At 40.7% G+C, this 27,639-nt stretch overlaps 1 protein-coding gene across 1 annotated transcript; it reads left to right on the top strand.

Annotated features, from left to right (window-relative positions):
* On the top strand, positions 1–27,639 carry PPP4R2 (protein phosphatase 4 regulatory subunit 2). The gene is made up of 9 exons (XM_002194374.7): positions 1–169; positions 870–951; positions 17,339–17,509; positions 21,975–22,068; positions 22,884–22,921; positions 23,252–23,326; positions 23,683–23,826; positions 24,094–24,362; positions 25,296–27,639. Exons 1-9 carry the CDS (start codon positions 136–138, stop codon positions 25,607–25,609), a joined length of 1,221 nt encoding a protein of 406 aa, XP_002194410.5. The 5' UTR covers positions 1–135; the 3' UTR covers positions 25,610–27,639.

Here is a 27,639-nt window from a genome sequence, read left to right as displayed (position 1 = left end):
CCGCGCACGGGCACGGCGCGGGCGCCATGTTGGAGCGTCGCTGAGCGCGGGGTGCTGCTGTGAGCGCGGCCCGGTCTGCGCGGGACTGGGGCGGGGGAGCCGCGCCGAGCCGCGGGGGAATCGCCCGGGCGGACCATGGACGTCGAGAGGCTGCAGGAGGCGCTGAAAGGTGGCGGCCAGGCTGGTGGCGGGGGCTGGGGGAGCGGTGTCGCCGCGCTGAGGGGAAGGCTGAGGTTCCTCAGAGCCTGTGGGGGGAGCGCCCCTCGCTGAGGGCGAAGGGTCCCCGCGCTGTGGGGAGGGGAGCTGCTCGCCGTGAGGGGTCCCGCAGAGTGGGGGGAGGCCAGGAGTCGTTGTGGGGAAGTGGAGGGCAGAGCCCGCGGTCTCCCTACCCAACGACCCTCGGGGCTGCGTGAGGGGCATCAGCGACTCTGGGTCTGCCCGGCTGCCGCCCTGGGCTCCCCGGTCCGGCCGCCCCTTCTCCCTCATTCCTCCCCCTTCCCCCGCATCCCGGCCCCTTCCCCCGCATCCCGGCCCGGCCCGGACCTGTCCCCTTCTCCCTCCGCAGCCCTCTCTCTTCTGGGCTCAGCTTGAGCAAATCGGTCTCTTTCTGTGCCGTAGCTGCTCGGAAGAAGTTGCAAATCAACTTTTGCTACTCTGCTGCGTGCGGTTTCTCCGCAGGAAAAATAATAAGTGTTTCCCAGGGCTGAGGAGCTGGTGGACTTCATGGGAACAGCCGGAGCATTGTGAGAATACAACAGTGTTTGTGTGGGAGCTGTACGGATAGTTCAAGCAAATCGCTAATTATTGTGAATTTTTGTTCTGTCCCATCTTCTTTTACCATTCTCTTTGTGTCGTTCTCATGCCAACAGATTTTGAGAAGAGAGGAAAGAAGGAAGTGTGTCCAATACTGGATCAGTTTCTTTGTCATGTTGCAAAGACTGGAGAGACGATGTAAGTGTGTCTGTTTTGGTGGTCCTCAGTCGTGACTTAAAACAATTCTTGCATTTTACGTCAATGAGATTCTACCAGGATTCTTTTTTTTTTTTTTTGCCTGTAGGTTGCTTCAGTGGGCTAAATAGGCTTTCATCAGTTCCCATTTAATTTTGCATGGGTTAATTTAGTTTGCTGATAGTTTGATCTAATGAGGGAAGACTTCTCGTATAGGCTTTGCTCTGATGTGCCTGTCAGGTCTGACTGATCCTGCTCAGCACAATAAAAAACCTGTTGCTTTCCCTGGATTTTTGAGAGAGATTCAGGTTTTGTAAGTTACAAGTTCATCTGCTGTTGCAATGTTTTCTATACACTGTTGTATAACTGTGTTTGCAGTATCTACATTGTGTTATTTACATAAAGATTGCAGTCGCTCACATTGTTTCTCTCTGGGCTCTGTAACCATCCTGTGACTGTCTGGGCGCTGCTGGTGAAGGGGAACGATCCGGAGGCGCTTTTGAGGCCGAGGTGTGTGGGAACCGCGGGGAGCCGCCGTGGTTTTCCCTGGTGCGGAGGGAATTTCCCTCGTGCCGCCCTTTGCCGGAGCTTTCCCGGAGCTTTCCCGGAGGCAGAGGGATCGCTGCTGGTGACTTCCTTGGGGCTCACTATTTGGCAGGAAGGGGAAAGGCTTCCCGGCTGCGCTGCGTTGTGTGCTCACTATCTGGCGCCCGGGCTATCTCCTTGTTTTTGAGGCCTAGTGCCAGACTACGGCTCCAGCAGGGGAGATGTGCTTTTACGAGTGTTTTGTGATCAACCACCGACCGCAGGGGCTTTTGTTTGAGTTTTGAGAGTCCCGCCAACCTTGGTGTTTTTTTTTTTTTTTTTTTTTTTTTTTTTTTTTTGTTTGGTAGCTTGCTTGGATTAATGGTTTAGAAAGAAAAACAAGTTCTGAAATGTACTTTGCTCTTTGAATAGAAGGCTCATGCTCAGCAGACATACACAGCTGTAATGCTTCATGTTTTGGTGTAGTGCTTATTATACAGAAGAAACACACCACAGTAAGCCCATACTAAAATATGTTTAAAATATTTTTTCCATTCTGAGATATTTCTTCAGGTTGTTTTTACTGTTTATGCCACTATCATGTATATTGCAAAGTATTTTTTAAAAAGTGATTATATAGGGGCAAATTCTTGGGAAAATTGTTTCCTTTCTGATTTTATTTTCATTTAGGAAATCTAGGTTTATTTTTATTATTTTTATTTTATTTTTACAAACTTAAACCTCAACTGGGGTCTGTCATCTGATATACAGATCCTGTCTTCTATGTTTCCGGGGTTTTCTTTTTGGTTTTTATTGAGGTCTGAAGCTCTTTTTAGCCTTCTTAAACCTTTCAGTTGCATTAAATAGTTTTTTAAAAGGTGTTGGATGGGAACATCAGAAATGCCTAATATAATATGGAGATAGGCATGGAAATACTGTTTTATAATACTAAATTTGCTTCAGATTATCTACCAAAGTCTGTATTTGTTCATCAAACATGTTTGTGTATTCACTGATGTGTTATGTATCAAAATATCAGGGGAAAAAATGAGTAAAAATTAAAATCTCCTGGGAATCACTCATATGAAGATTACTAACGTGCTTTTTAAGAACTTAATGTATTTTTAAGCCAGTACATCTTGACAAGTACAAGTGTTCTGGAATAGGCAAACCTACCAAATACATGCAAATTTAAAATGCTCAAGATAGTCTTTATTTTCACTTATGTAAAAACAACTTTGTGAAATAGAATCTAAGCCAGTAATAAATAGGTACTTTGGAGTGAGAAAATAAAATATTCGTTTGCAGTGACATTTGTTAGGATTTTTACAAAGTTCAGAGTATAGTTAAAAAAAAAAAAAACAAGCAGGGAGGATGGTTTAGTCAGGGGCAATTACACCCATGGTTTTCAGACTTGATTATTGAACAATGATCTTACTCAGTCACAGCCTGTTCCTAATGTAAAAAAGTACAGAGGCAAATCAGGACAAGTGAAATGTGAAATATTTTTGTGTTCAGTTGTTAGTTCTAGGAGAGTTACATGGTCTTCATGGGAGCTCTGTCCGCTTTTTAACTTCATAATGAATGCTGATTTTTAGAGGATAAACTGCAGTCTCTATCCTGGGGTGAATGCTCTCATCCTCTATACGTTTCCAGACACAGTTGCAGCAGATCTTGGTGACTCAGTAAAATTAGTTTGAAAAGGTAGTAATGAAGTAAATTAAAGTGGCATTTTAGGTTCTCCTCAAAGCTTGATCACGCAGCTCACCCAACAGATGGAAAGCACAGGCTCAGGTGAGGTCGTTGGGTGCCTCCCTGCCCCCACTTGTTCCAAAGTGCTTATTCATCTGAGGGAGTTGGGAACAGGTAGGTGCAGGTTTAGGTGAGGCTCTGATCTTCCTGGGATTTCTCTGGCAGAAGCCTTGGCTGGTGCTGCCCGTGGGTCACTGTTTCACTTGGGCTGTCGAGCTGCTTCTGCAGCTCCACAGGAACCTGGGGCAGGAGCTTCTCACAGCCCTGACTCTTCAGGACAAGGCTGGGTTCACTGATCCACGTGTTCTGTCCTGGTAGCTGGTACTGCAGCTGCAGTGCAGCTGGAGAGGTGGTGAGGGGCAGGAACAGAGGGTGAAAGGTGCTAAAGCCACCAGTGCAGCCATGACAAGGCTCTTAGTATCTTTATTATAATTAGAGGTCTTTTTCACTTACAAGGGAGGTGTGGAACAAAAACATTGCTAATTTTGGTTCTGTTATCACTGTAAGCTTAGATGTGTTATCACTGCTGTGCAGTAAAAGTCTGATCATACAATGATGTACATTCACTTCATCTTTTTGAAGTTGAAGTTTTCCTCTTGTGCAAAGTCAACCATTCACTTAATTGCTGTTGAGATTATAGCCTACATTTACGGAAGCCAGTCTAAACTTCCTTTATTAGAGGTGACAGAAGCAAAAGTCTGATTGCTTGGCTACTATGAAATATTTTTGTTTCTTAACAGTTGCCAAGGTAACACTTAGCCTTAGGTGAAATACAGTATAAAGTTTGTTTTTCAACCTTTTTGAAGTTGTCTTGAATCTTAGGAGTTTTTTTCCTTTTCAGAGGCGTAATGTACTTCTCAATTAGCCTGACTTTTTACTGAGATACTAACGTGGAATTTCCTTAGTGAGACCAAGTACAGTCAGTGAAGTTTGTTATAACCTCCTTGTCTCCAGTTTGTAACAGATCAGTGTGACTTGCAACACTGAGGAAAGTGAAGAGAGAGGAAATTTGTTAGTCCTAGTACTTAGCTGCATCTGAAGGACCTCTAGAAACAGGATGAGTTTTTATGTCCTTTTTTTCTTAAGAAATCCACTTATCTTTTTTCCAAAGTAGAAAGAGCTTTAAGGGATGGGATGGAAATCAGAGCATTGCAGTACTAGAAATAAAATGCAACAGTGACTTTTTTTGTTGTTTCTAAAGAATTCTTAAAAATAGTTCATGAAGATCACTTATCAATTGTGATCTTGTGTCCTGTATTTAAAATGTTTTCTCTTGCCTCCTAGGAAGTTCTCTTGGGTTTAGAGTCATTCTGCCCCTTCAATAGCAAAAATGTTTTAAAACCATTTATTTAGATACTTCACTGAGAAAATCCAATGTGTTGGACTGGAAAGGAAAATGAGATTTTTCTAAAGTGGAAAATAAAACTTAGAAAACTTAAGCAATCAAAATTTTTATGTTGGCTTTTTATGCATTTCCCTCACTCCTGCCCTGGGGCAGGGAACCTATAAAGTGCAGTTTTAATGGCTTACTGTAGGGGAAAGTATAATGCAGAAGCTTACTGCCAGTGAAGGAATACAGAAAGTACCAAAATCTGCAGCAATACAGTTCATGGGCAGAAGTGATTAATTGTAAAATCCTTCTAGGCCTAAATAGAAACACTGCCCAGGATGTGATGCAGTCACACCGGTTCCTCCCCTTAGTGCAGCTTAAACAGCCATTAAAATACATTCTAGTTTTATTTCTTCCTGTAATGGCATTCTTTTGGAAGCTCTGAAATGTTTATTTGAATCTCACCTGAGCCTGAAAAGAAGCTGTTTCTTCACGTGTTTCCTGGAGGGCCAACATAAGTGGGTTTTTAAGAGTTTCTTGAATCAGGTTTAATTCATGTGATTGTAAGGCAGATCTGGATATCAGTACTGTCATCATAGACCAGTTGGAAGTGACTTGTGGAGGTGATCCAGGCAGACTCTGTGCTCAAAGGGAGCTAATTCCAAAGTTAAAGAAAATTGATTAGGGCTTTGTGCAGCATTTCTGAAAATCTCCAGTCATGGCAATTCCGTAGCCTCCGTTTGGCTCCCTGTTTCACTGCTTAACCATGTGCACTGGGAAGAGCGTTTCCCTTGGAGCATCCTGGGCCCTGTGCATCTCAGAAGAGAACCTGTTTCCATCCCCTGGATGCAGTTAGCCCTTCCCTGGTGAAAGTCGGCAGCTGCATTCCACCAGCAGAGCCTGTTTGAGTTGAGGCGGGCGTGCGGCAGCCTTGGTTACAGCCCGGGCTGGCAATGCTCGGCTTCCCTCGGGCCAGCGCGGGGTGCCCTGCTGTGAGCTCTGAGCACCGCGTTCGTAACTGGGTGTGGTTGGACTTCGGATCGGCGACCACAGGCACTGCAGTGGAGCCGGAGCTGCACCGGGGCTGCAGCTTTGCCAGGGCTGCTGGGCCTTGCTCAGGTTGTGCTACAGCATTCTCTGGTCTTCCCTCCTCGGCAGTCAGTCAGGTGGATCAGGGATGATTTGCCTTTGGTAAATTACATAACCGTAAATGTAAGTTACATAACTGCAGTTCCACCAAAGATAATGGCAAAAATACTTTTGACCTTTTGATGCTGTTTCATGTACTTTATATAGCAGTGAACTTTTTTCATATTACACTTTTCTAGTAGTTTATTACAGCAGTGAAATTGTTTGCTGTAGGAGAGCTACATGAAGATACAGTAGCCATGAATTCCTACAAGAATAAGTTTGCACCTGAGTTTGAATGTTAACTATGTAGTGTATCGGCATGTATAATATCCTTTCTCTTGTTACAAATGTATAGGTTTTTTTAGCCATATGTTCTCTGGCTTATTTCACATGCATAAATTTAAATCTATTTTTTTCCCTTAAGTATGTTCTCTGCTTTTATTCAACGAGCAGTTTTCTTGCTTGACATGTGTTTCTTAGCATATTTTCTGATTTGGAGACAACTTACTTTCTGGAAATCTTAATGCCTATTTGGGGAATGTAATTCCTTATGATTTTTTTAAAATATGAAGTAAAACAATTCTCAAGTTCCTGCTGTAATAAGCACGATCATATTTTTCTGAAAGAAGGTTCTGTGTGCATTTGATAGTATAAGCCTGTTCCATTTCCATGTTCTCAAGGCAGGAGATGTAAGTAAACTTCCTTGCATTGTTGTCCACTATTATTCCTTACTAACTCCATTCCATTCAGCATCTGGAATTACCCCTTACTAATTCCCATTCCACTGACACTGTTTTCTGTTTCATAATCCACTAATGTCTCAAAAGGACAGGGATCTTTTGTCAAAAACCCTGCTGATGTACCTTTGTCAATGCTAATTTAGCTTCCTTGCTCTTTTACCTGTGTTACAAACAAAAACTTCTGTATTTGTGAATTGTGTAGCTGCAGTACTTCAGAGCAGTCAGTGGTGATATCAATGAAATCACTTACTGCTTTGGGAAACACACACTGTTGTAGTGTTTTAAGTGCTGCCACTTCATATCTATTGGGAGTGAGGTTTACAGTATAAAGGTCAGACTTCAACTGCCATTATAAAATGTGTGTGATGAACTGAGCATAATAAACATTAGTCTCTCTGTGGAATACACGTGTAAGGAAAGGCAGAAGCACTGAGGTTTTTGGGGTGATTGGACTGTTTTAATCACAAAATAGCTCTTTGCACTTTCAGATTTGCAGTGTTAGTGTGGCTTCCTTCCCTGTTGCTGTACACAGTTTGTTCTTGTAAGCACATTTCCTGATAATCTTTTTGGCAGCCAGTCCATGTCACTTTGCACAGAAAACCGGGATCCCCACCATGTATTCTCTGGTAGTTAATGCTGTTGCATGTGTTTCTGATGATCACTTCTACTTGTATTCTGTGGTCATCCTTCTCCTCAAACTCATTTAACTGCCTTGATAGGATTTGTTGTCACCCTCAGGGTTTCTCCTGGTTTGTACCTTCACCTTTCAGTGACATTGCTGTAATGGCTGCCTCAGTGTGACCTCTGATATTTTCCAGTGGGCCTCAAATCTCTGTTCTGTGCTTGTTAGTATTTCATCTGAAGGACTTTCCCAGGCATTTGGGTATTGTTCACTCCATAATATACTTCTCAGTGGCAAGGATGTTTTTCCGTTTTGACTTTGTAGTTGGTGAGCCTTGATCCCTCTTCCTGTCTGAAACTTTTGGCAAGGTTTGTGCTTGATGGCACCTGAGGGGAAGGCACAAGGCAATAGTGCACACAGAAGGAGGGGTGCAAAGCAGCCTGGTTGACTTAGGGAAGGTGGATTATCAATTTGTGGATAAACCAGACTGATGCTGCTTTTCTACAAAGCTGATACATATCTGGCAGCTTCAGCTTTAGAAATAAAAGTACTTGAAGGCAAAGACAAAATTTCCATGATGGCAATATCTGGTGATGCTTGGCTTGGAAGTGACAGGGGAGTTTGATGATGCACAAACACCTAATGATTAGGTCAGTGAGCTAGGGTACACATTGTCATCCCAAGCTTAGCATGTGTCACCTGAACTGCCTGTGGAGATGCCAATTGGGTGGCTTTTGTTTCTGGTTTGGAAGGAATCGGTAACAAGTGCAATTTCATTGATCCCACTAGTACCAGACTGAGAAACATGATGGAGACCTGGGGGGTTTTGGGACGGTGCATAAGGCGGCAAGCACAGGGACTCACTGCAACAGATCCAGGATTAGCTCCATAGGATGCATTTTCCTAATCTGGTTTCCCAGTTTTATGGCTTGATACAGTAAACATCTGATCATATTATGTCAGTGTGGCCTGCAGCTGCTCTGGGGTGACCAGCTCCTCTAACAGTGACAGCCACACTGACCAGAGGAGCTGCAGCATTTCTTGTGTGGATTTGGTTATTCTTGGCAAAAAATGGGTGTCCGGTATTGCTTTCTACTCTGCTATAAGGAGGTTCATTTTTGAATGAAGAATGTTGTAATCTTGTACTTTTTGTTCTGTGGTCAGTTTCTGACTTAAAAATAAAATGAAAGGTACTTTAGTTTGGTTTTAGGTAACTGTATTCACAAATGTACTTCCTAGAAAATTTTGGACTGAGGTTTTTTTTCTGTTCTGTGGGACAGCTATATTCTGTTAGAGTCAGCTGAATATTTATCAGCAGAGATTAGAATTAGTCCCTTGGTGATTACAGATAGTGCTTTAATGTCTTCTTCAGCTGCCTGTTTCCATAACTAAGTCTTAATCTTTGTTCTTTCTGGCAAGAGCAGTAGTAATTTGCAAGCAGCAGAGGTGAACACTTTCACTACTGAAGTAGTTGTAGTTCTAATGTCTAACAGTTTCCCTGGTTCTGGAATGAGCTCACTGTGCTCCCAAGGAGGGCAAAGACTGGATTTAAGCTGACAACAATCAGCTAGTGAAAATGGAAAAACACCTCCTATGCTTGTGGGAAATACCAGTTTTTCCTCCTTTGAACTCTTCAATATATTTTTAATTAAAGTGAAAGGTTACATGAGGTAAAATCCTGCTGAAGATAAAATGTGAGAGTGTTTAATTTTACATGAGTTATCAGGTGAAAGGGAACAGGACGCTCCCTCAGGATGAGTACTTTGCCAGTGTTTTCCCAGCAGGAGCACACTGTGCAGCAAGGCACAGAGTTCAAGGAAATTCACCCTACCTGGAGCACCTCAACTTTTAAACTGATTGCTTATTGCCATGGGTTGATGCCGGTGCAATGCCAGTGCACCCATGAAAAGATACTTTTCCCAAATAAGAGACACTCATAAAGGATCTAGCACTTGCTTAAGGCTTTGATTTGATGTTAGGTTGAGGTGTTTGATTGCCAGAAGCATGTGAGAGGCCAGTCTCCCTTGGTGGACAGGGGATTTTACTGTGTAAATCTGTTGTCATTGTTTGGAATTTCCCCTGTTAATCTGCACTGTGTGAATGGTGAAAAGAGCAGCAGCTTGCAAAATCATGACACTAAAATGAACTGCATCAAAATACTGCTAAAATAAATAATGAGAAATAGAAAAATAAGTTTAAAATACAAAGAATATTTGACACAAGAGTGGAATTAGGTGAGGTATGTTCTTTTACCTGATAAACGAGTGCTGCTGCTTAAAAAAAGGGCTTAGCTCCCTACTAGTCACATCACACATCTTACTCAGCCTTATCTGCAGCATTAATTTTGTGGTTAGATCAGTGATCTGCCTCACCTCCCTGTGTGTGGGATCACAAGAATGTGTGGGAGCAGCAGAGCAGGCTTGCCCTTTTGGTGTAGACAAAGGACAAGGTTGAGTGTCTGGTGGGCCAGCACCCTCCTGCTCTGCCCTGGGATGGGATCCCTGTGGGAATCTCAGCATGGCTCATCTCCCTGTTACTGGAAGTGCAGTGCTGCAGCTTTTTATCCCAGAAATTTTCAGTGGTATTTTCTGAAAAAAATTGAAAGCACATCTGTTTAAGAAGCAATCTGTTTGTATCATAAATAATGAAATAGTAATTCCTGTATGAAGGCTAACACGTGAAATGCCAAGAAGTTTGGGTTTTTTCACTTGCTGTTCTGAAAATGCTGGGAATTGTGTTTTACAGGCAGTTCTTAAAATTTTTAACTTGTGCACCCCTTCTGTATAACTGTGTATATCCAGGTATCCTTGTTTACAGCCACTGAATAGATCTCAAATATGGGTGTGGTGGGTAAGGTTAGGATTGACACAAAACCATGAAAAGGTGGCGGGAGGAGGAGCAGAACAGAGACACTCGAGGAAAGAGCTGAGCGTGGCCTCGATGCTGCAGCTCCCTGGGCTGCTGGAGAGGATCTCTGCGTGCTGCTCCGAGGGCTGAGGCGCTGCCAGGGAGGGGAATGGGACGGGCAGGGGGACAGGACGGAAAGGGACAGGCCGGGCAGGGGGATGTGATGGGCAGGGGGATGTGATGGGCAGGGACAGGACAGAAAGGGACAGGCCGGGCAGGGGGATGTGATGGGCAGGGACAGGACAGAAAGGCACAGGCCGGGCAGGGGGATGTGATGGGCAGGGACAGGACAGAAAGGCACAGGCCGGGCAGGGGGATGTGATGGGCAGGGACAGGACAGAAAGGCACAGGCCGGGCAGGGGGATGTGATGGGCAGGGACAGGACAGGCCGCCCGCAGGCTCCCGGCGCTGCCTCCCCGCTGCTGCTCTTTGCACAGCCTGGGGGAGGGAGCCACGCTGGGGCTCCTCATGCCTGGCATGAGTTCTGTGCTCCCTGGTGGCAGACACGGGCCGTGCTTCCAGGCATGCGGGAAACTTTGCTGCTTGCCAGGGGTTTGAATTCGATATGTGATTGCTGAGTGCACTTCATTTTCTCTGCCTTTTCGCTTTCCAGATAGTTCTGGAGATCCCATTGATCGACCAGAATAGAAAAGGAATTAACTTGTTTTGGATGAGACTTTAATTTTGCTTTTGACAGCCTGGGGAAATTACTGTGTCTTAGAGTATATCTTCGTCTCCTAAGAGCTCTAGAACAAGATACAAAAGAAAAACAGTTACTAAAGTTGGCAAGTTACTTCACTTCAAAACACCTTTTTCTTTCTAGCGGGTCTCTGTGGGAGTGTCCTGTAAGTCAGCAAAATCTGGGGGTTCAAAGGCAACACCAGTGGCTCACATCTCTTGTTCCCTGTTATGTGACTCCCTCAGAGACTGTCCTCTGGTTCTTTCCTTCTGTGTTCTGAGGACATTGCCTTAAAATCAGTTTAGCTGGACATAAAGTGTTTGCATCCTAAATATACCAATTTGGTAGGTTTTTACGGGTTGTTTTCTTGTTTTTTAATTTCTGCTTGTCAGAGAGCCAATAGTAGGAGAAGTATGGAGAGGGAAGTATTTCCTTTTATTAAGTTCTGATATTTCTTTTATGGCCTGTTCAATGAGCAGAATCAATAGTAGATCTACTTTGGTTTCATTTTATGTTCTGTGTGGTATTCAGCATCTCTCCAAAACAGATGGCACCCTCTTAAAATTTAAATCAAGTAATTTTGTAATGAACTTAAACACTGAAATCTGAAGACAGACATCCCACCAGGACTCCTGGGGCTCTTCATGTTTTAAGTACATAGCTGGGTCTCTGGAAGCTTAACATCTCTTCAATATAATGTTTTCCTTAATTAAACCTCTAATCTGAAAGGCAGTTCCAGAAAGATTTATGGAATAATTGCAGTACTTTAATTTCAGGAGTTAGCCTTGTTTCAGGCAGTCTGAATTCTTCCTCCAGTTCTGCAGTCAATTTTAGGTTTTGTCCTGCTTTGCTTCAATAGGCCTTACTGGAGTTGGAACCTTAAAATCTGTAGAGTTTGTCTAAAGTGGATGAGCCATATGCACTCCCCCAGGGTTATGTTTGATGTTTTATGCCAGTTTTTAAAAAGAGACATGAGTAAGGCAGTGGAGTTGTGTTCTGCACTCCAGAGACTTGGCAGCCCAGCCTCCACCTCGTGTCAAGTCGTGTGCTGGTGTAGAGATGTGCTGTTACACCACAGCTTTGCAGTGCTAAATTCATGACAGGGAACCATACAGTTTGTTCAACATGGATAGTTTTCCCTTAAAAATAGTAGGGGTTTTTATCTTTGTCAGGTCTTGCCCAAACAACTTAGGTAAATATTTCAGGCTTTTTGCTCTTCTCATTGACACTAATCTCCCAAAGTGACTGTACCAAGTGGCAAAAGAATCAATTATAAAAACTTGTCAAGTGGTCAGAAGAAAATATCAGTTAATTCTCTGACACAAAACAGTGCAGAGCTGGTTTTCTTCCTCCCCAGTCACCATTGTGTAAGAGAGAAAACTGCCTTCACTTTCTCTAGGACAAGCATTTTGCATAAGCAGGAGATAAGGGAATGGGGGGATGTCTTTTACACTCTGGGAATGATATGATTAGATTATTTCCATGTAAAATACAATTTTGTTTGGATATGCATGTTTGGAAGGATGAATCTGCTAATACAAATCACATTAGCAGAGACACAGTCATTTCTTTCAAGCAACTTTGTGCTATTGATTCTTTGAAATCAAAGCATTGCATCAGATTTTGCCCTTCTCTCTGTCTGAGGTGGCCTGTTCCCTGCTGAAGATGATGCTCATCAAATAGAATTGGTGCATTTCTAAACTTGGTTGATGTTGCTTGGCAAATTCTGTTCATCTGTAGTAATGGATTAGTTCCAAGAGCAAATCATGTAATTTAAGTACAGGTGTGAAATAGATTGATTGCTTTTCTTAGAGAACAGAGCTATTTAGGATTGTGTTCTTCCATGGCTCTGCTCTGACAGTGTTAGATTGTGTCTAAATTAATCTCTCTCCTTTTTGTTATTGTTTTTTATTACTCTTCCCTTTGCAGTGGAGATATTTTTGCTGCTTCATCAACCCTCAGTGACTCAGTACTGAGTTGCACTGTTCTGACTGGAGTTCCCCATCCCTCCTTTGTGTCTTTCCTCTTAGAGTTTAAGTTTCTTGTCTTCACCTGCTAATTTTGATCCCATTCTGGGGTTTTGTTAGTTATGTGTGGGATTAAAAAAAAATGTATTAGTGATTTTTTTTTTTTTTTGCATAGTCTGTCATTTAATTTAATCACTACTGGCTCATTTCATGTCTCATGTCTTTTCTCATTCTTTCCTAGCCTTTTGTCACCATGTCTCTCTAATTATATGTAAATCTTCTCAAAACTTCCTGATGATACTTGTAGGATTGGCTGTTTGGTCAGGTGCTGTCTGCTTTCCTGATTGACTTTGAAAACACAGTGTCTTCAAACACTGAAATGTTTTCCATCCATTTTTCTCTAATGTTTCTAATGTTCATTGAAATTGCAAGGTCAGGGGCTGCACTGGGGTGCAATATTAGGGTGTTAAACATCTTCTCATACCTTGATACACATTATTAGCATGTATAAAATATTTAAGGTAGAAAGACTGAATTTGTTGGACTCTTGTGTGAACTTCCATGCTCTCATTTCTTGCTTGACTTTTAAAGGTGCTTTTCAAAAAACAATTTTGAGTTAACCTACCAGCATTTGTGTCTGCCCTGGGAGAATTGGAAATGGGTGGTGTCTGTATGGACAAGCTGTAGTTCTGCAGTGCTGTGATTGATTGTTCCTCTTCAGCCATTCCTTTACCTTTGACTCTTTTTTTCTTGTCAGGTGCTTTTTTACTTGAAATCAGTTTCTTCCTCTTGGTTTTTTGTATGCCAGAGCAAATAATTTAGATTGATAAAGGGGGAGATGGTGCAGGAGCTGGTGGGAGGGAAGCAGAGGACTCTTGTGATAAGCTGGCATTTTTTCCTAAATTATTTGGAACTCCAGGCTCATTAGCCCAGGAGAGCTCTTTGTACAGGTACATTTACACAGAGTGACCCAGATATTGTAGTGAAAGGTGCCTTCATGTACAGAAAATGTATATAACTACAAAGCCATCATTCTCTAAAGTGAAAGTACACTGAACCAAAACATTTTGGGATCAGCTAATTTTTTAAGTATTATTTTTGAAGGTGTTGTTTCAGATCATGCAGTGTTCTCAGTAACTTTTTTCTTGGAGTGGCTCTAAAAGCTCTCAAAGTTGCTGATACAAATTCCCAAGCTAGTGTAGTGGACAGGAAGAGCGTGGTTTGGAAGAAAAGGCTGATTATGTGCAGTGCTGAGTGGGAAGAACAAGTATTCATAAACAAGCCTGCTCTGAAAAAAAGTATGAACAGTATTTTCTCCATGGAATTTCTTCAGTTTGTTATTATTGCAGAACTTACCTTGTTTATCAGTTATTTTCCAGTGTATAAAACTTAAGAGTTTGTACATAAAGTGGAGAGTAGGAGAATTTTATTTTGCTTCTATTTGGCTCTTGATCTAACTATAGAAGATATTGACCAATCTTTTCTCTTGGTTTTGGGTTCTCACATTGTATAACAAAGCAGAGAAAAATAGAGGTCTTTCTCAGGAAGCTTGTGATACATGTGGAGTATTTTCCTTTTCCTAAAAAACAGATATCTGGCACTTGTTTGTCTGTTCTGTTGTCTATTTCTAAGCAACCAGTCTTTCCATGAATGGGAATAACTTAAAATTTCTAGAAGTGTAGATAAAGATTGCTTTGATAACTAGTAGGATATGCAACTTGTAATCTTAAATGTACTGCCAAGCAGTTTGACCCATTGTTATGAAGGAACTGGTTTTCTCTGTGAGTTTGTAATGTTCGGCTGATGCCAACTTGTACGTGTCATTTTCATAGCTTGGTGTACAGGAAAGGTGACTAGGCTCTTGTGACACTCACTTTTGGTCACTTCCACTAAGTCAATGGGAACTGAGAAAATCTTACTGTCCCTGCAGAAATAATTTGGTATTTTGGGCAGAAATGAGTTCATTATTTTTAACAACACTGATGTCAGGAGATGCACAGGACAGCTGTGTTTATTGTTTCAGTTGCAGCTCTGTCTGAGATTGCACTGCGTGTAACAGTGGCCTTTGAGCAGTTCAGCTCTCCTGCTGTTGCTACTGCAGCCCGAGCAGCAGGAATCCAGCAGTGCTGGGAAAAACTGCTGGAAAATCACAGAGAATGTCTGAGCAGCAAGGCTGTGCTCAGCCCCTTCTGCTGTGGTTACACTTCCAGCAACAGCTTGTTGGGTTTATTTCAGCTGCTGTTGCTCTCTGGGCTAGCTGTGGTCACCCTGGGATTGCAGGATGAGTTTATCCTCAAACTCTGCTGCCTCTGTGTAACCTGTCCTGTGTTAGCTGGTCACCAGCCATTTAGCAAGTGGTTTGGAATGCAGGTTGAGAGATCCTTTCTGTGTCAGTAGTTCAGTGTGCTGCAGATGTCAGTTCTTAGCCTTTTTATAATGGGAGAAATACTAATTAAAATTTGTAGTTTACCAGGTGATAGTTTTCTCAACTTCTCGACATGGGCAAAATGTTACAATTTTTGTTTTCTGTAGTTTCAGCATTGTAAAGGAGCTGGTGGGTGCTGCTGTCAGGCAGTAGATTGCCATTTTAAACCTCATGATGTTGATTTATTTCAAACACTGATGGGTTAATAGTCTGTGAAAAGATAAGTGTTACTGTTTAGCAAGAAATAAATAACAAAACAAAGAGCAGCTCAAGTTTTAAAGTGTGGAAATATATCCAAATGGGGTTGTTAAAGAATGTTTAGAATAATAGTGGAATCCCCTTTCATGAGGCAAGTAAAGCTCTTGGGATGCTCTGTGGGGAGTAATCCCACACTGTCTTGGGGTTATTTGCTGTGGTTGTGGTATGTTTATGTAATAAATCTGTGATTTGTTACTAACACTTTGGTTTCATGGTGGTAACACTGCAGAATTGTACAGCTTTTCAATTGAACATTTGCAGTAGTAATGCCTGATACTGTACATTGGAACATTATAGTATTCTGCTTGGGATGTAGAATGCTGATTGGAGACAATCCAGCTGGACTCAGTGCTGCTCTTTAGTCCATACCATGCCCTTTTGGGACCTTGATGTTTATTTATTTATTAATTTTTATTATTATTCACTAAGTCCTGTGATCCCTCCTGGTGTGAGGTGCCTAAGGGTCTCTTGTGAAGGAAAACAGAGGTTTGCTTTCCTCTTTGAAATTCCCCTATTCTTACAAAATTTATCATTCCTAGTGAAAGACAGGGGCTTTGTGTTTGGATCTCTATAGATAAACCTGAGCTGTATTCCCTCCTTTTCATCTCGTAATTATTTCTTTGAGACAAAGGAGAAAATTAAGGCAAAAATGACGTGGCTCTGCATTTCTGGTGCAAGCAGGCTGACAGAGCTTCCTTGGCCTGTGGTTTGGGATTTGGGATTTTGCTTGGCCTGTGGTGGTGCTGGGGCTGGAGAAACAAACATCACCACCCGTGGTTCACAGCACAAATAGCTGGGTCAGCCCCTCAGAAGGGCAGCTGCTACATGGGGTCAGAAATAGTCAGGGCTGCCAAAGGCAGCCTGTAGAGATAGAGCCTTTGGCTAAATAGTTTTCTCTATCGTTTAATATTGCTTTGAGCAGGAGCTGAAGGGCTGTCCAGGGGCTCACAATTTACACTTGTTTGGTTTTAGCCTGCTCCTACCAGATTGTGTGTGCTACAGATAAATGTCAAAGATCATTTTCGTTCTTTATTGTTGGTTTGTTAGTCCCTGTTTCTTTTTCTCTCTGCTGGAGCTGTGCAAGCTCCTGCATCAGGAATAGAAACAAATTGATCCTGAACTAAATCAGCTGCTGCTTTCACGTGGCTCCCTGTGCTGCTCAGACACGCACAATCCCAGGGAGGCCCTGAAGGTCTCCCGTGGCTGCTCTCTGGGGCCATGGGTGGGGAGGGGCTGCCTCAGCACTGGTCTGTTGTACCCAGTGACAGGGACCTGTTTGACTGAAAATTTCAAAATCTAGAACTTTATAAATGATGAAACTTGAAGCTGTAAGGCAGAAAGTAATTTGGAATGATAGCTTACTGATATTAATATTATATATAATAATATAATGGTAATAATATATTAATAATGTAATATATTATTAATAGCTTACTGCTGTGGGAATGTTTATTGGGAGTTAAAATTGTTTTCTCAGTTTGTCAACAAGTGCCCACTGTGATACAGAAATACTTGCCTTTTTGAGAAAAATAGGTACCATGGCATGTTTTTAAGGTGTGGACTTCCAGAAGGCCTTCAGTAAGGTTTTGTGAGGGAGCAGATAATGCTGTGTTATAGTTACTCTATGTATTCCAAACTTGAAACATTTAGTGTTTTGGTGTGGTGGGTTTTTGTTAGTTGGGGTTGTTTGTTTGTTTGTTTTTTTTTTTTTGTTTCCCCTTCCACCTCTTATGAGCTCAGTGAAAGCTGCAGGCTCCCTTTACATTGTATAGACACGTGTATAATTCACATTTAGCTTTGCCTTGTCAGTGGATATTGGTTCTTTAAGGAAATGGCTTCCCCTGCTGTTAGTGGCAGTTGATTTATGTTCTATTGTTCCAGTGTAATTGTTGAAATAGTTACCGTGCTTTAAATTCAAGAAGGGAAACAGCACTGCATTACTTACCTCGTTTATCTCAGGACTGGCATACGTTGTTATGCAAACATAAACTTACACTGTTGTTCTTTGGGTTTAGACTAACTTGCCTATGTCTCAATGCTTGTGTTTTATGCAGGGTTCAGTGGTCTCAGTTTAAAGGCTATTTTATTTTCAAACTGGAGAAAGTCATGGATGATTTCAGAACCTCAGCTCCTGAACCAAGAGGGCCCCCCAATCCAAATGTGGAATATATTCCCTTTGAAGAGATGAAAGAAAGAATTCTGAAAATTGTCACTGGATTTAATGGGTATGTATCCTTTGTTTTCTAAAATCTGGATTACAAACGTATTTCCCCTGTTTTTAACATGCTAGTTTGTACTGTCTCTGTGACTCTTCATTTTGCTTCCTCAAATAGATGAGCAGAAGCAAATATGCACCTTAGAAATATGTTACAGTAGTTTCTGAACTTTATATTGTGTCACTGAATGAAAAGTGTGACATACTGTGCTGTCATTCACTTTGTTTTTTCAATATCTAGTTAGTTTTTAAACAGTGCAGTTCAAAGAAGTATGACATTACTGTGTGCATTTAAGAGGTTAAATAGACAGTAAAGTCAGATTTATTTTAGTGTATTTTGAAATTCCAAATGGAAAGAGGTCTTCTGGTCTTCAGTTCCTGATTATTTTGTGACAGTTCACTGTCTTTTGAAGAAATCATGCTGTGAGAAACAGGGTGTGACCGGGAGGCAAAGGGGTACCTGGGTTGGTGTTACTAAATTATGTCAGATTCAAATTTATAGCTGAAGTGATCCTGATGAAGGACATGGGGTGTTTGATCTGTTGATGACAGTGTCCTAGATTGAAGTGTACCTGTGCCATTTGCTGGTTTCCTAATTTTGGAAGTTTCTGTTTTCTTTCAAATAAAGCTCCTGATGTTTTTGTCTTATTTGGTGTGTCCTTTTTACATGGCTTTCATAGTATTTTTGTTAAACTGGATTACATACTTGCCATAAGCTGAGTCATTCTGCTTGTGGTGCTCAGTGCTTGTTAAGAGACTTTCAGAATTTTTCTCAGCTTGTTGATAAAAGGACATGTTCTAAATTTTGCCTTCCTGATACTCTGAAATTTCAGGTTCAGAGGTGCTACTGACATGTCCTTAGTATTGTATTTGATGCTGTATTTATAATTTACAATGTCATTGTTCCGTGCTACTTCATTTATTTACAGTTTAGGAGTCTTAAGTCAGATCTCTTCTTCCCCCCACAATTGCTCTCATGTAGGGGACTTCTAAGAATGTGAAATTCAGCTTTTTTTCTCAGCTCCCCAATATTTATACCGGGCTGCTTCACTGCAGGAATTTAAAAACAAACCTATCCTTTATGCTCAAGTCTGCCTCTCTCGGGCCTCCCCCAGCTTTTTGTTCATGCTTCATTGCCCACAAAATGGGTAATGTTCTCCCAGGGACAGCTAATGAATGGGCTGCTGTTATCTGCTGTTGTTCCCAAGTGCACTGAACAAACCTCTGGATGACGAGTCTGGAGCTTGGGCTGTGCCTGTGCTATTTTCATCCTTTGCTGTAACACTTCAGGGTGCTCAGCTTCCTCATACTTTGCACTGAAACTCCCAGGCTTTGAGGAAGCAAACTGCATCCATTGGTTACCTTAAAGGAAATAACGCCTGGGGATGTTTCAGAATCCGGGATTGCAGAGTGGTTCATTTAGTAAATCCTGTAACCCCCACAGGGAGGATGTGATTGTAAAAGCTGAATCCTGTGGAGATCTGTCCAAAAAGCAGCAGCAGCAGGTTTTAGGTTGTGAGATTTGTATATCCAGGCTTCTTTAGAGCTGTGGATGTCATTTCAGGGTACCAGGGCAAACAAGGAACCTACTTGGTGTGACTTACTGTTGGGACATTTTTATTAGTCTTTCTTTAAAAGAGGGGGGAAGAGTTCATTTAAAGCAGCAAATTTGTAAAAAAATTTCATTTGAGTCAAAGAAGTAACACATTAAGAATGACCCCTGTTTTGGGGTCTTTCTAGAAGAAGTGCCTTTTAAAGAAAGCACAAACTGGCTCTTTTAACCTGTCTGTATCTTATTTGACATGATGTCTGACAGGTCTGCAGAGCCAGATTCTCTTTATAATTCTCTTGCAATTGCTTTGGAGTAGGAACTTCTGCCATTTTTTTATCCTTTTATCCTTCGTTAGTGGAACAAGGAAGTTCCAAGATCTAAGTTATTGGGGATCTCTGATGACAGAGAAGCTTTTACAGCAATAAAATAGATCATAATCCAAATTTTGTTTTCGGGCGATTTTTTGGCTATAGTTTAATATAGCTGTTATAAGTAATTTTCTCAAATCCCTCATCAATCCCATCCAAATTAATTTTTGGTTTGTAATTCACTCTAGACTGTAGTGCTGGAAGTGCAGTTTTGAGTGTGTTGGTATAGAATTTTAAGTGGTTTCCTTAAGTAGGCAGATCAGGACTATTCATGCAGCTCATGTGCTGAGCCAAATAAATTTCTGAGTATTTACAATCAGTTCTCATACTGCTCACAGACTTTACATTTGTGTCCATTTATAGACTTAAACCAATTTAAATTGCTTCTGTTTTAAACCACCTTGTTGAACTATTAAAAAACAATCGTTTTTTTCACCAGAAAGAGTTCTTGAGGGGGAGTTAACTTTGTGTTTTGTCAACTAAAAGCATTTGTAAATGCTAAAGGAGTTCCATGCAGAGGGGTGATTGTGTGACACCGGGTGCCATCTGCTGCTCGATGCACGAAGTTCACTTTGCTGGGAAGAATTTGGAGGGAATTGAGTTGGCTTTTGCCTTTTTCTTTTTAACTTGTTGTAGCTCAGAGTAAAATAGGAACACAGCTTTTCCTTCTGGAGTTAGTTGCAATCTGCCATTTCTTGAATTTTCTGTCCTACTTGGGGAATTAGCACTGCATTGATGTTCCAAAACACTTCATGTCACAGCATTCCAGGGGACCAGTTAAAAGTACAGCTAAACCCAAATTGGCCAGGTACTGATTCCCCAGGATGTCTTACAGATCTGGCTGATGGAGAATAATTTAAAAATGTGTATGTTTTTGTTTCTGTTGAATAAATGGATTTTTGAATGGACTGTCTATTCTGTTAAAAAAATAGCAAAATCTCTTTAATTATGAATTTCCAACCCAAAACCAAAATGACCATCACAAGAAATAGTAAGATCAACTCATTATTTTATCTATATGAAAAGATTAACAGATCAAGTAAATTCTTTGTGACTTAAAAGTTGGGATTTTTGTTAAAAGAAGGCACTGTGGAGAAGCTGAATATTGTGAGTATGGACTTGATCTTAACGGTCTCTTCTGAACTTGATGATTTCATGAAGAATTTGGGTGTCAAAGATTACTGGTTTACTAATGAAGAGCAAGGGAAGGGAAATAAATAATGCCAGAAGTATTGTAAAGCTTAAGAGCCTTCATGTAATAAACTGAATTAGAAGGAACACTTGTTCCTGTGGTTTTTTGGTTTGTTGAGGATTAGGACTTCCTCAGTAACCTGATGTACAGGGAGTTCTGGAAAGCATCATTAAATTGTTGATACTTAGTCACTCTCTAAATACTACTGGCTTTTAGTTAGAGTGAAGTGTCATGTGGGATGATGAATTGGAGCTGTGCTGACCTCTTTGCACTGAGCTGGTGGGGATATGGGCATCTCTAATGTGGCTTTTTAGCTAATGAGCAAAGCTGGAGATCCAGGCTGAGTTAGCTCATGACACAGGCTGGAGACACCATGTCCTGACTTCCTCAGAAATTAATAAACACAGAATTTGGCCAAAAAGTTACAGTATAGGGATATACACATGCATGCATGGCAGTCTGGATTGATGCTGCTCTGGATTTGGTGTCAGTTGTGTTCCCAACCACAAAATGGTTCATAAATATTGTATTTTATCAGATATTCTTCTTAGATAACTTTTTAAATGTTTATGGCTTCAACTTCCAATAGTTAACTGTAAAAATGCATGGTACTTCATAATTTTACTGAAATATTTTTTGACAGAAATTTGTTAAAATGTGACACTGAACTTGGATTGAAAGTGTGTGACACCTCAGGTAATTGGGAATTGTTTGTAAAGTGTTGCTTTTCTGAAAGGTCAGTTTCTCATTTCAACAGGGTTGAAACTGAGTGCAGAATTGTCAAAACCAAAAATGTGTTTATGTGGTTCCTATGGGCTTATACATCACTTATTATTATTATTATTACTTGTTTTTCCTGATCTTTCCTTGATAGATGAGTACATTGTCCAGTTGTAGCAAAATAGATCATTTGTAACAGCTGAAGTATAAATGGTTCTACTAATTCCAACATTCACTGCTTTTTCTGTAACTGTGTGTAAAACCTGAAATAAACTACAAGTTGAGATTTTTTTAGCTCTAGTGTGTATGACTCAAATTTGTTTTGAATCCCTCACAATTTCTATTCTGTGTATTGGAATAGTACAGTCAGAAAGTTTGCTGTTTAAATGAACCTGTGAGTTGTGGGATGATGCATTTAGGATTCAACTTGGTTTTTGTGGTGGTGAGCAAAGGAAACAGTTTTGTATGAGATAGGGGAAAATAAAGCCTTGAGATGCCACCCAGTATTGCTCATGGTAACAAATTTCAGTACTGGTTTGGTTCCACCTTCTCAGAAAGGGGGAGAAAGCGATAATGTTGTTGCTTCCTAATAGTTGTACTTATTAAAATAAAATTAAACAGTTACAAATCTATTTCATTGCAGCATCCCCTTCACTATCCAGCGACTCTGTGAGTTGCTGACAGATCCCAGGAGGAATTACACAGGAACAGACAAATTTCTAAGAGGTGTGGAAAAGGTATGTATTTTTCTGAGAGAGAACACAGATCCACAGTCACAGCCACCAATTAAAAACTTCCCAATTACTCCCAAAGGTCTGCTGCTTTCCTTGGGGCTCAGAGCCAGGGTACATGCTCTTAAATGTCTGAGTTTGTTTCCTAGCTTTCAGCAGCAAAAAGCAGTTTTAAAATAACTGCAGACAAAAGTTAATCTCGGGACTGCAACTGCTGTGTTTCCCAATCACTCCACATGCAGTTTTTGGAGGGTGGCATTTTTTGTATGGAGTCTTAGTTAGAAATGACCAGATGAAATACCCTGAATCTTTTGATCAGGAATTTCCTCCCACATTTGATTTCAGAGTAGGTCTAGAGGTGAAGAAGAAGGGAGGCCCCATCCCCCCAGTGTTGTTTGTTTTGGTATTTAAATCCTGTGGTGTAGCAGAGTGTGCCTTCAGAAGAGCCCACAGGTGTCTTAACTGGCAGTTTGTAGCTTGGATCAGAACGTGGGATCCTTCAGAAGCCAGGAGGAGACTTTGAGAATGTGGTTCCACAATAGGATGCTTCAGCATTTCTGAATACTTTGTTTTCCAAAGATCCCTCAGTTAGAAATTAGACACTCAGGCTTGAGGTTTAATGTGCTAGTCTTGTTAGGACAGTAACAAACTTAATAAAATCCTGAATTTTAGTGTAATTGTGGCCTGACCTTGTAAGAGGGAGCAGAGGTATTTTAACAGATAGAACTAAAATCCTGTAACTTTTAAAGTTTTGGAATGTTGTCAAGAGCTGAAGCTTCTGTTTCTGAACTCCTGATGTATTTGTTGTTTGTGTATTACAGAATGTCATGGTTGTCAGCTGTGTATATCCATCTTCAGAGTGAGTATAATCCTCTTTCCCTTGAAACTTCAAGCTTGTGTTAGTAACAGGGAGGATGCATGTGTGTGTCTGATGTCTCTCTCTTGCTGTCAGTATCTAAAAAAGTTGTATCTAAAAGCCAGACATGCAGAGTTCAGGTTTTGTTATCAATAGTTCAGTCAGCAGCAGGGATGGTGTCTGCAAATATAATAATTTGGGAATAAATAAAAAGCCCTTGGGGACTGACAGTGGGAGCTTTGTAAGTTTGGGATTGGGAAGTTCTGTGCAAACAAATTTGAAGTGATTTAAAGTTCCTTTATTCTAACATTTTGTTGTTGTTCTGTTTGTTAGGAAAAATAATTCCAGTAGTTTAAATCGGATGAATGGTGTTATGTTCCCTGGGAATTCACCAGGGTACACTGACAGGTGAGTTTAGCTCCTGGTGTTAACTTTTACTGGATCAAAGCAGTGAAGTTCTGGGAATAAGCACTCTTAAAAATGAGGTGGGATAATGGGGAATGGGGATACAGGAAGCATGAGCATGTATGCCATGTACTCTGTATTTTCATCTAAACTCATTGTTGAGAATTTTTTTGTTGTTATTTAAATTTTTGATCAAATCTGCACATTGCAGGTGAATAACATTTTATTCAATATAAAACAGCAAAGCCCCTCATCTATTTGTTTAGTTTTGTTGATCTTTTAAAGGAAGGGTATAACTACTTTGTGCCAAGTGGGATTTAGCTGAAGGCTGGATTAACTTTTGGTTATTATTTTTAAAGATCGAATGTAAATGGCCCTGGGACCCCCAGACCTGTGAGTCGGACGAAGGTTTCGCTGTCAGCTCCCATGACAACCAACGGTTTGCCAGACAGCACAGAGCATAAAGAGCCCAGCTTGCAGCAAACAGAGGAGAAGAAACACAGGTTTGTCAGGAGGAGTATTTGAAGCTCAGGGTTTTTATTTATGTTTTAAGAACAGTTTTTAAAAGACTGACCCTCTAAGGGAAGCATAATAGAGTCTTAAATCAGGAGTGATGACTTTGAGGTTTTGTTATGTAGTAAGTAGAGCAAATTCTATTGTTACCACGTAATGTGTTTAAATCAAAGGAGTTGCTACTTTTTTCTTAAAGTGTGACAAGATACAGAATGTTTGTCTTCAATAAAAGCTACATCTGGTTTTGTTGCTTGTAGTGAATCACCAGCGTCTGAATCAGAAGGTGCTCAGAGCAGCCCAGTGAAAAATAAGCACTCTGAGGATGATCCTGCAGAAGCAGAAGGACATGAGGTAAAAAGACTTAAATTTGACAAAGAAGGGGAAGCCAGAGATGCATCAAACCAAACTGCCTCCAGTGAAGTCTCTTCAGGCATGGGGGAAGAGACAGAAGCATCCTCTACATCTCAGGATAAAGAAAAAGATGCTTCCTGTGCCAGACAGCACTGTACAGAGGAAGAGGAGGAAGGTATTTCAGATTTCACTGTCTTCTTTTACTTCCAAGGAGTTGGGATTTTCTTTGCTGGAGACCAGTGCTGTGGGATTGCTGAAGATCTTCAGTTGTGCTTAAAGAAGAGCTGCTTGTTCGTGCTTCAATTTTACATAATTTAGCAATTCTCTTATTTCTTTTTCCTTGGTCCTATGCTCAATTTGAAACTTACACAAGGTTACTTAAAATCTTCTGAGGCCCTGAATTAGATCAGGCCTGTGCACCAAGAATTCAAGAATCCCTGTGTTAGGTGTTGTCATCCTTTCTCCAGAATGGGGATGGGTCATAGCTCTGTTTGACTGTCTTTATTAATTATGGAATTTATTTAAATACAGACACAAATTTATGTTCCTTCACTGAGGAGACTGAGCAACAATATCTCCATATCCTATTAGAACAGTAAAAATTGTATCACTGTAGGGCAGGCTCTGTGCTTAAATTAAAAAGAAAAGGTAAACAACTGGAGTGAAGAGACTAATCTATTTTTTACATATTCTTCAACGTTTCCTTTGAATTATTTTTTGTGGCTTATGTAATTGTAGATCATGATTGATGGCTGTACACCTGAAACAGCCGTGGCTTCATAATTTTCAGAAAACTGCTTCTGAAAGCAAGTGGAGGATGTGGGGAAGCCAGAAAAAGTTATTTCTTAAACTTAATTTTACCCAGTGAAACTTAACTAAGGGAAGCTACCTGTTAAATAAAATAACTTTTTTTTTTAATTGTATGTTGGATATCCTGACGAAGGTGGCTCTGATTCTTCCCATCTTCTAATAAAATTGGTGTTTGTCTGTTTTTCCTGTCCTTGGCTGTGCTGTGGAAGCTTTGCTCAGCATAGCTCGGAGTGGAAAGCAGCATGATCAGGCTATGTTGGAAAATCCCGTGGTAATCCTGTACTTTCTTTGTTCCTAGAGTCCTTCATGTCTCCCAGAAACGTTGGTCCGGAGAGAAAAGATCAAGACAAAGACAGTGACTCCTCGAGTGTGGCTGAAGGGAGCTCTGAGGAGAACAATCGGATGGAGGAGTCGGAGCAGCCCCGGGCAGAGAAGGATTTGCACTCTGCTGACAGTGACACCAGTGCATCTGCCACCAGCGGAGCTGACTGCAGTGACACAGAGGAGCTGGGGTCCTATGCCACTGAAACTCCAGAAAGCTCCTCAGAGACCCCGATGGAAAACAGTGATGAAGCCACAGAAGCTGCAGATGAACCTATGGAGCAAGACTAATTGAAATAAACTTAGAGGCAGTATTTTCCATAAGGCTCCGGTTTTACACTGTATAAATAATTTTATGTAATAAAGTGGACCTTTAGTTTTACAAAAAGAAGCAGGTTGTAAAATAAACTTCTCCATGGATTGAACCTTGAAAGAGTTGTACATGATAAGAACTGTGAATACCAGCTCCTTCAGGTCCTGCTTACCGCTGAACTTTCGTTTGGTCAAATCAGTGGTTTGTGTATAGTTTTTTTTATTTAGAATAAAAGTTTTTAAACTGGAAGGTAATTATAATTTTGACAACTTTTTTGGAGATCACCACACCTAGTTGTATGTAAGCAAGAAAGCTTTTTGTCTTGTCTTTTTCTGACAGCTCTAGCAGTTACTTCATATTTTGGTTACAGTTTCAACATTTGACATGTGAAATTCGGGGTTTCAGGCTGGTTTCCAGATTTTTATTTAAATACACACCAGGAAACCTTCTGTTGTGTGTTTCAAATGTGTTCCATTTCACACACACATCTCCACACAGCATGCACACCTCTGTGTACCCTCGCTGTTCTAAGGGGGAAAGGGTATATTTTTCTGTTTCTATAAAAGATAAATACAGCCAATACTTTTTCTATAGGAAAAGACTGAGTTCACCCCTCAAGGCACTTTGCTTTGCCTCTGGAAAAACAAAACACATGAAATGAAATCTGGCCCATATGAAACCCTGAAAATACTAACATTGTTGAAAACACCAGAGTAAACACATTCCAAGAGAACTGTTCCAATGACAACATTTTTGTATACTTCTGAGGTGCCTGAGTGAAAGGAGTTCATTTATTTATGAGAAAATGTGCTTTATGTTGAGAACGTTGTAATCAAAACATTAGCTTAAACTTTTGTAGAAGAAATGTTTGAAAATAAAATACCTTGGAAGAAATGAGCAGGTATTTGCCTTTTTGAGTGCTTCTTGGAGCTTGTGGATATTGTAGAGAAGTCTCAGAGTTCCTCCAAGGTTTGCAGGTGGCATCGGGCTGATCACAGCACTGGGTGGGAAGGATGGAGACGTGACCCTGGTCATGTTCCTGAGCTGCAAGGGTAGGGGTGCAGAGGAGTCACCACGATTTCTATAACATTTTGGAAGTGAACTAGATATTTTTGAACATGCTACTTTGACAGCCAGTGTTACATTTTTTCAAACCAGCTCAAAGCACAAACTACTGCTTTAAACTCGGTATTTTCCAGTTCCCATATTTAAAGACATGCAAGCTGCAACCTCCCAGTCACAATTACTGGCTGCCAAATTTATACCTGTTTCTTCAACTGTACCTTTTTGATATTTAGAATTTTTAAATTTCTGTAAAGTAGATTTTTTGTAGATTGTAATGAGTGCTCACTGCCATTGTGAAACGGTATATAATTGTATAATTTCTGTGTGTAAACTGAATGCTTGGGCTTTCAATACAGTATTCATATAAAGCAATAAATATTAATGTTATGAAATATCTGAGTACATTTTTATCACACTTGTCCCTCTTTGGTTTTAAGTTCATGTACCTGAAGTACAAAAATGACCTCTAAAATGCATGCTGATAGTTTCTTGTACTACATGGTCTGTATTGTTTGGGGGAAACTTAGGTTTTGGTTAATACCAGAATTAATTTGGCTCAGTTGGACTATTTATAAAATTATTTCTTGGTGATGTTACCTATCAAGTTGTGAGCAGACAGGATTCAGGGAGACGCTTGCAAAAAAAAAAAAAAAAAAAAAAAAAAAAAAAAAATCTTGATCGAGATCCCCTTGCAGAAGGAAAATTGTACTTTGACTCATTTTCATTGTGCTGAAGGGTTGGATGATGTGTGTTATCAAATTAAAGGACTGAACCAATATATTGAAATTAGGAAAGTTTAAGAATATAGTGACATCTTACACTTTTTTTTTTTTTATATTTTGCCAATGAGAAAATTTTAAAATTTCTAAGTTTAGAGATTTCTGAAATTTTCTTTAGATTGTTTATTTGTGACGATATTGTCAATAAACTTGTTCTTTAAGCA

The sequence above is a fragment of the Taeniopygia guttata genome, chromosome 12 (genome assembly GCF_048771995.1).
Source record: "Taeniopygia guttata chromosome 12, bTaeGut7.mat, whole genome shotgun sequence".
Classification (NCBI taxonomy): domain Eukaryota; kingdom Metazoa; phylum Chordata; class Aves; order Passeriformes; family Estrildidae; genus Taeniopygia; species Taeniopygia guttata.
The sequence above is the reverse complement of the archived record's forward strand: the minus strand, read 5'-3'. Positions and strand labels throughout refer to the sequence as shown.

Coding starts and splice junctions, on each gene's coding strand:
- PPP4R2 (XM_002194374.7), top strand. CDS start 136: ATGGACGTCGAGAGGCTGCAGGAGGCGCTGAAAG. Junction 22,922..23,251: donor TGTGTATATCCATCTTCAGA/GTGAGTATAATC, acceptor TCTGTTTGTTAG/GAAAAATAATTCCAGTAGTT. Junction 23,327..23,682: donor TCACCAGGGTACACTGACAG/GTGAGTTTAGCT, acceptor TTATTTTTAAAG/ATCGAATGTAAATGGCCCTG.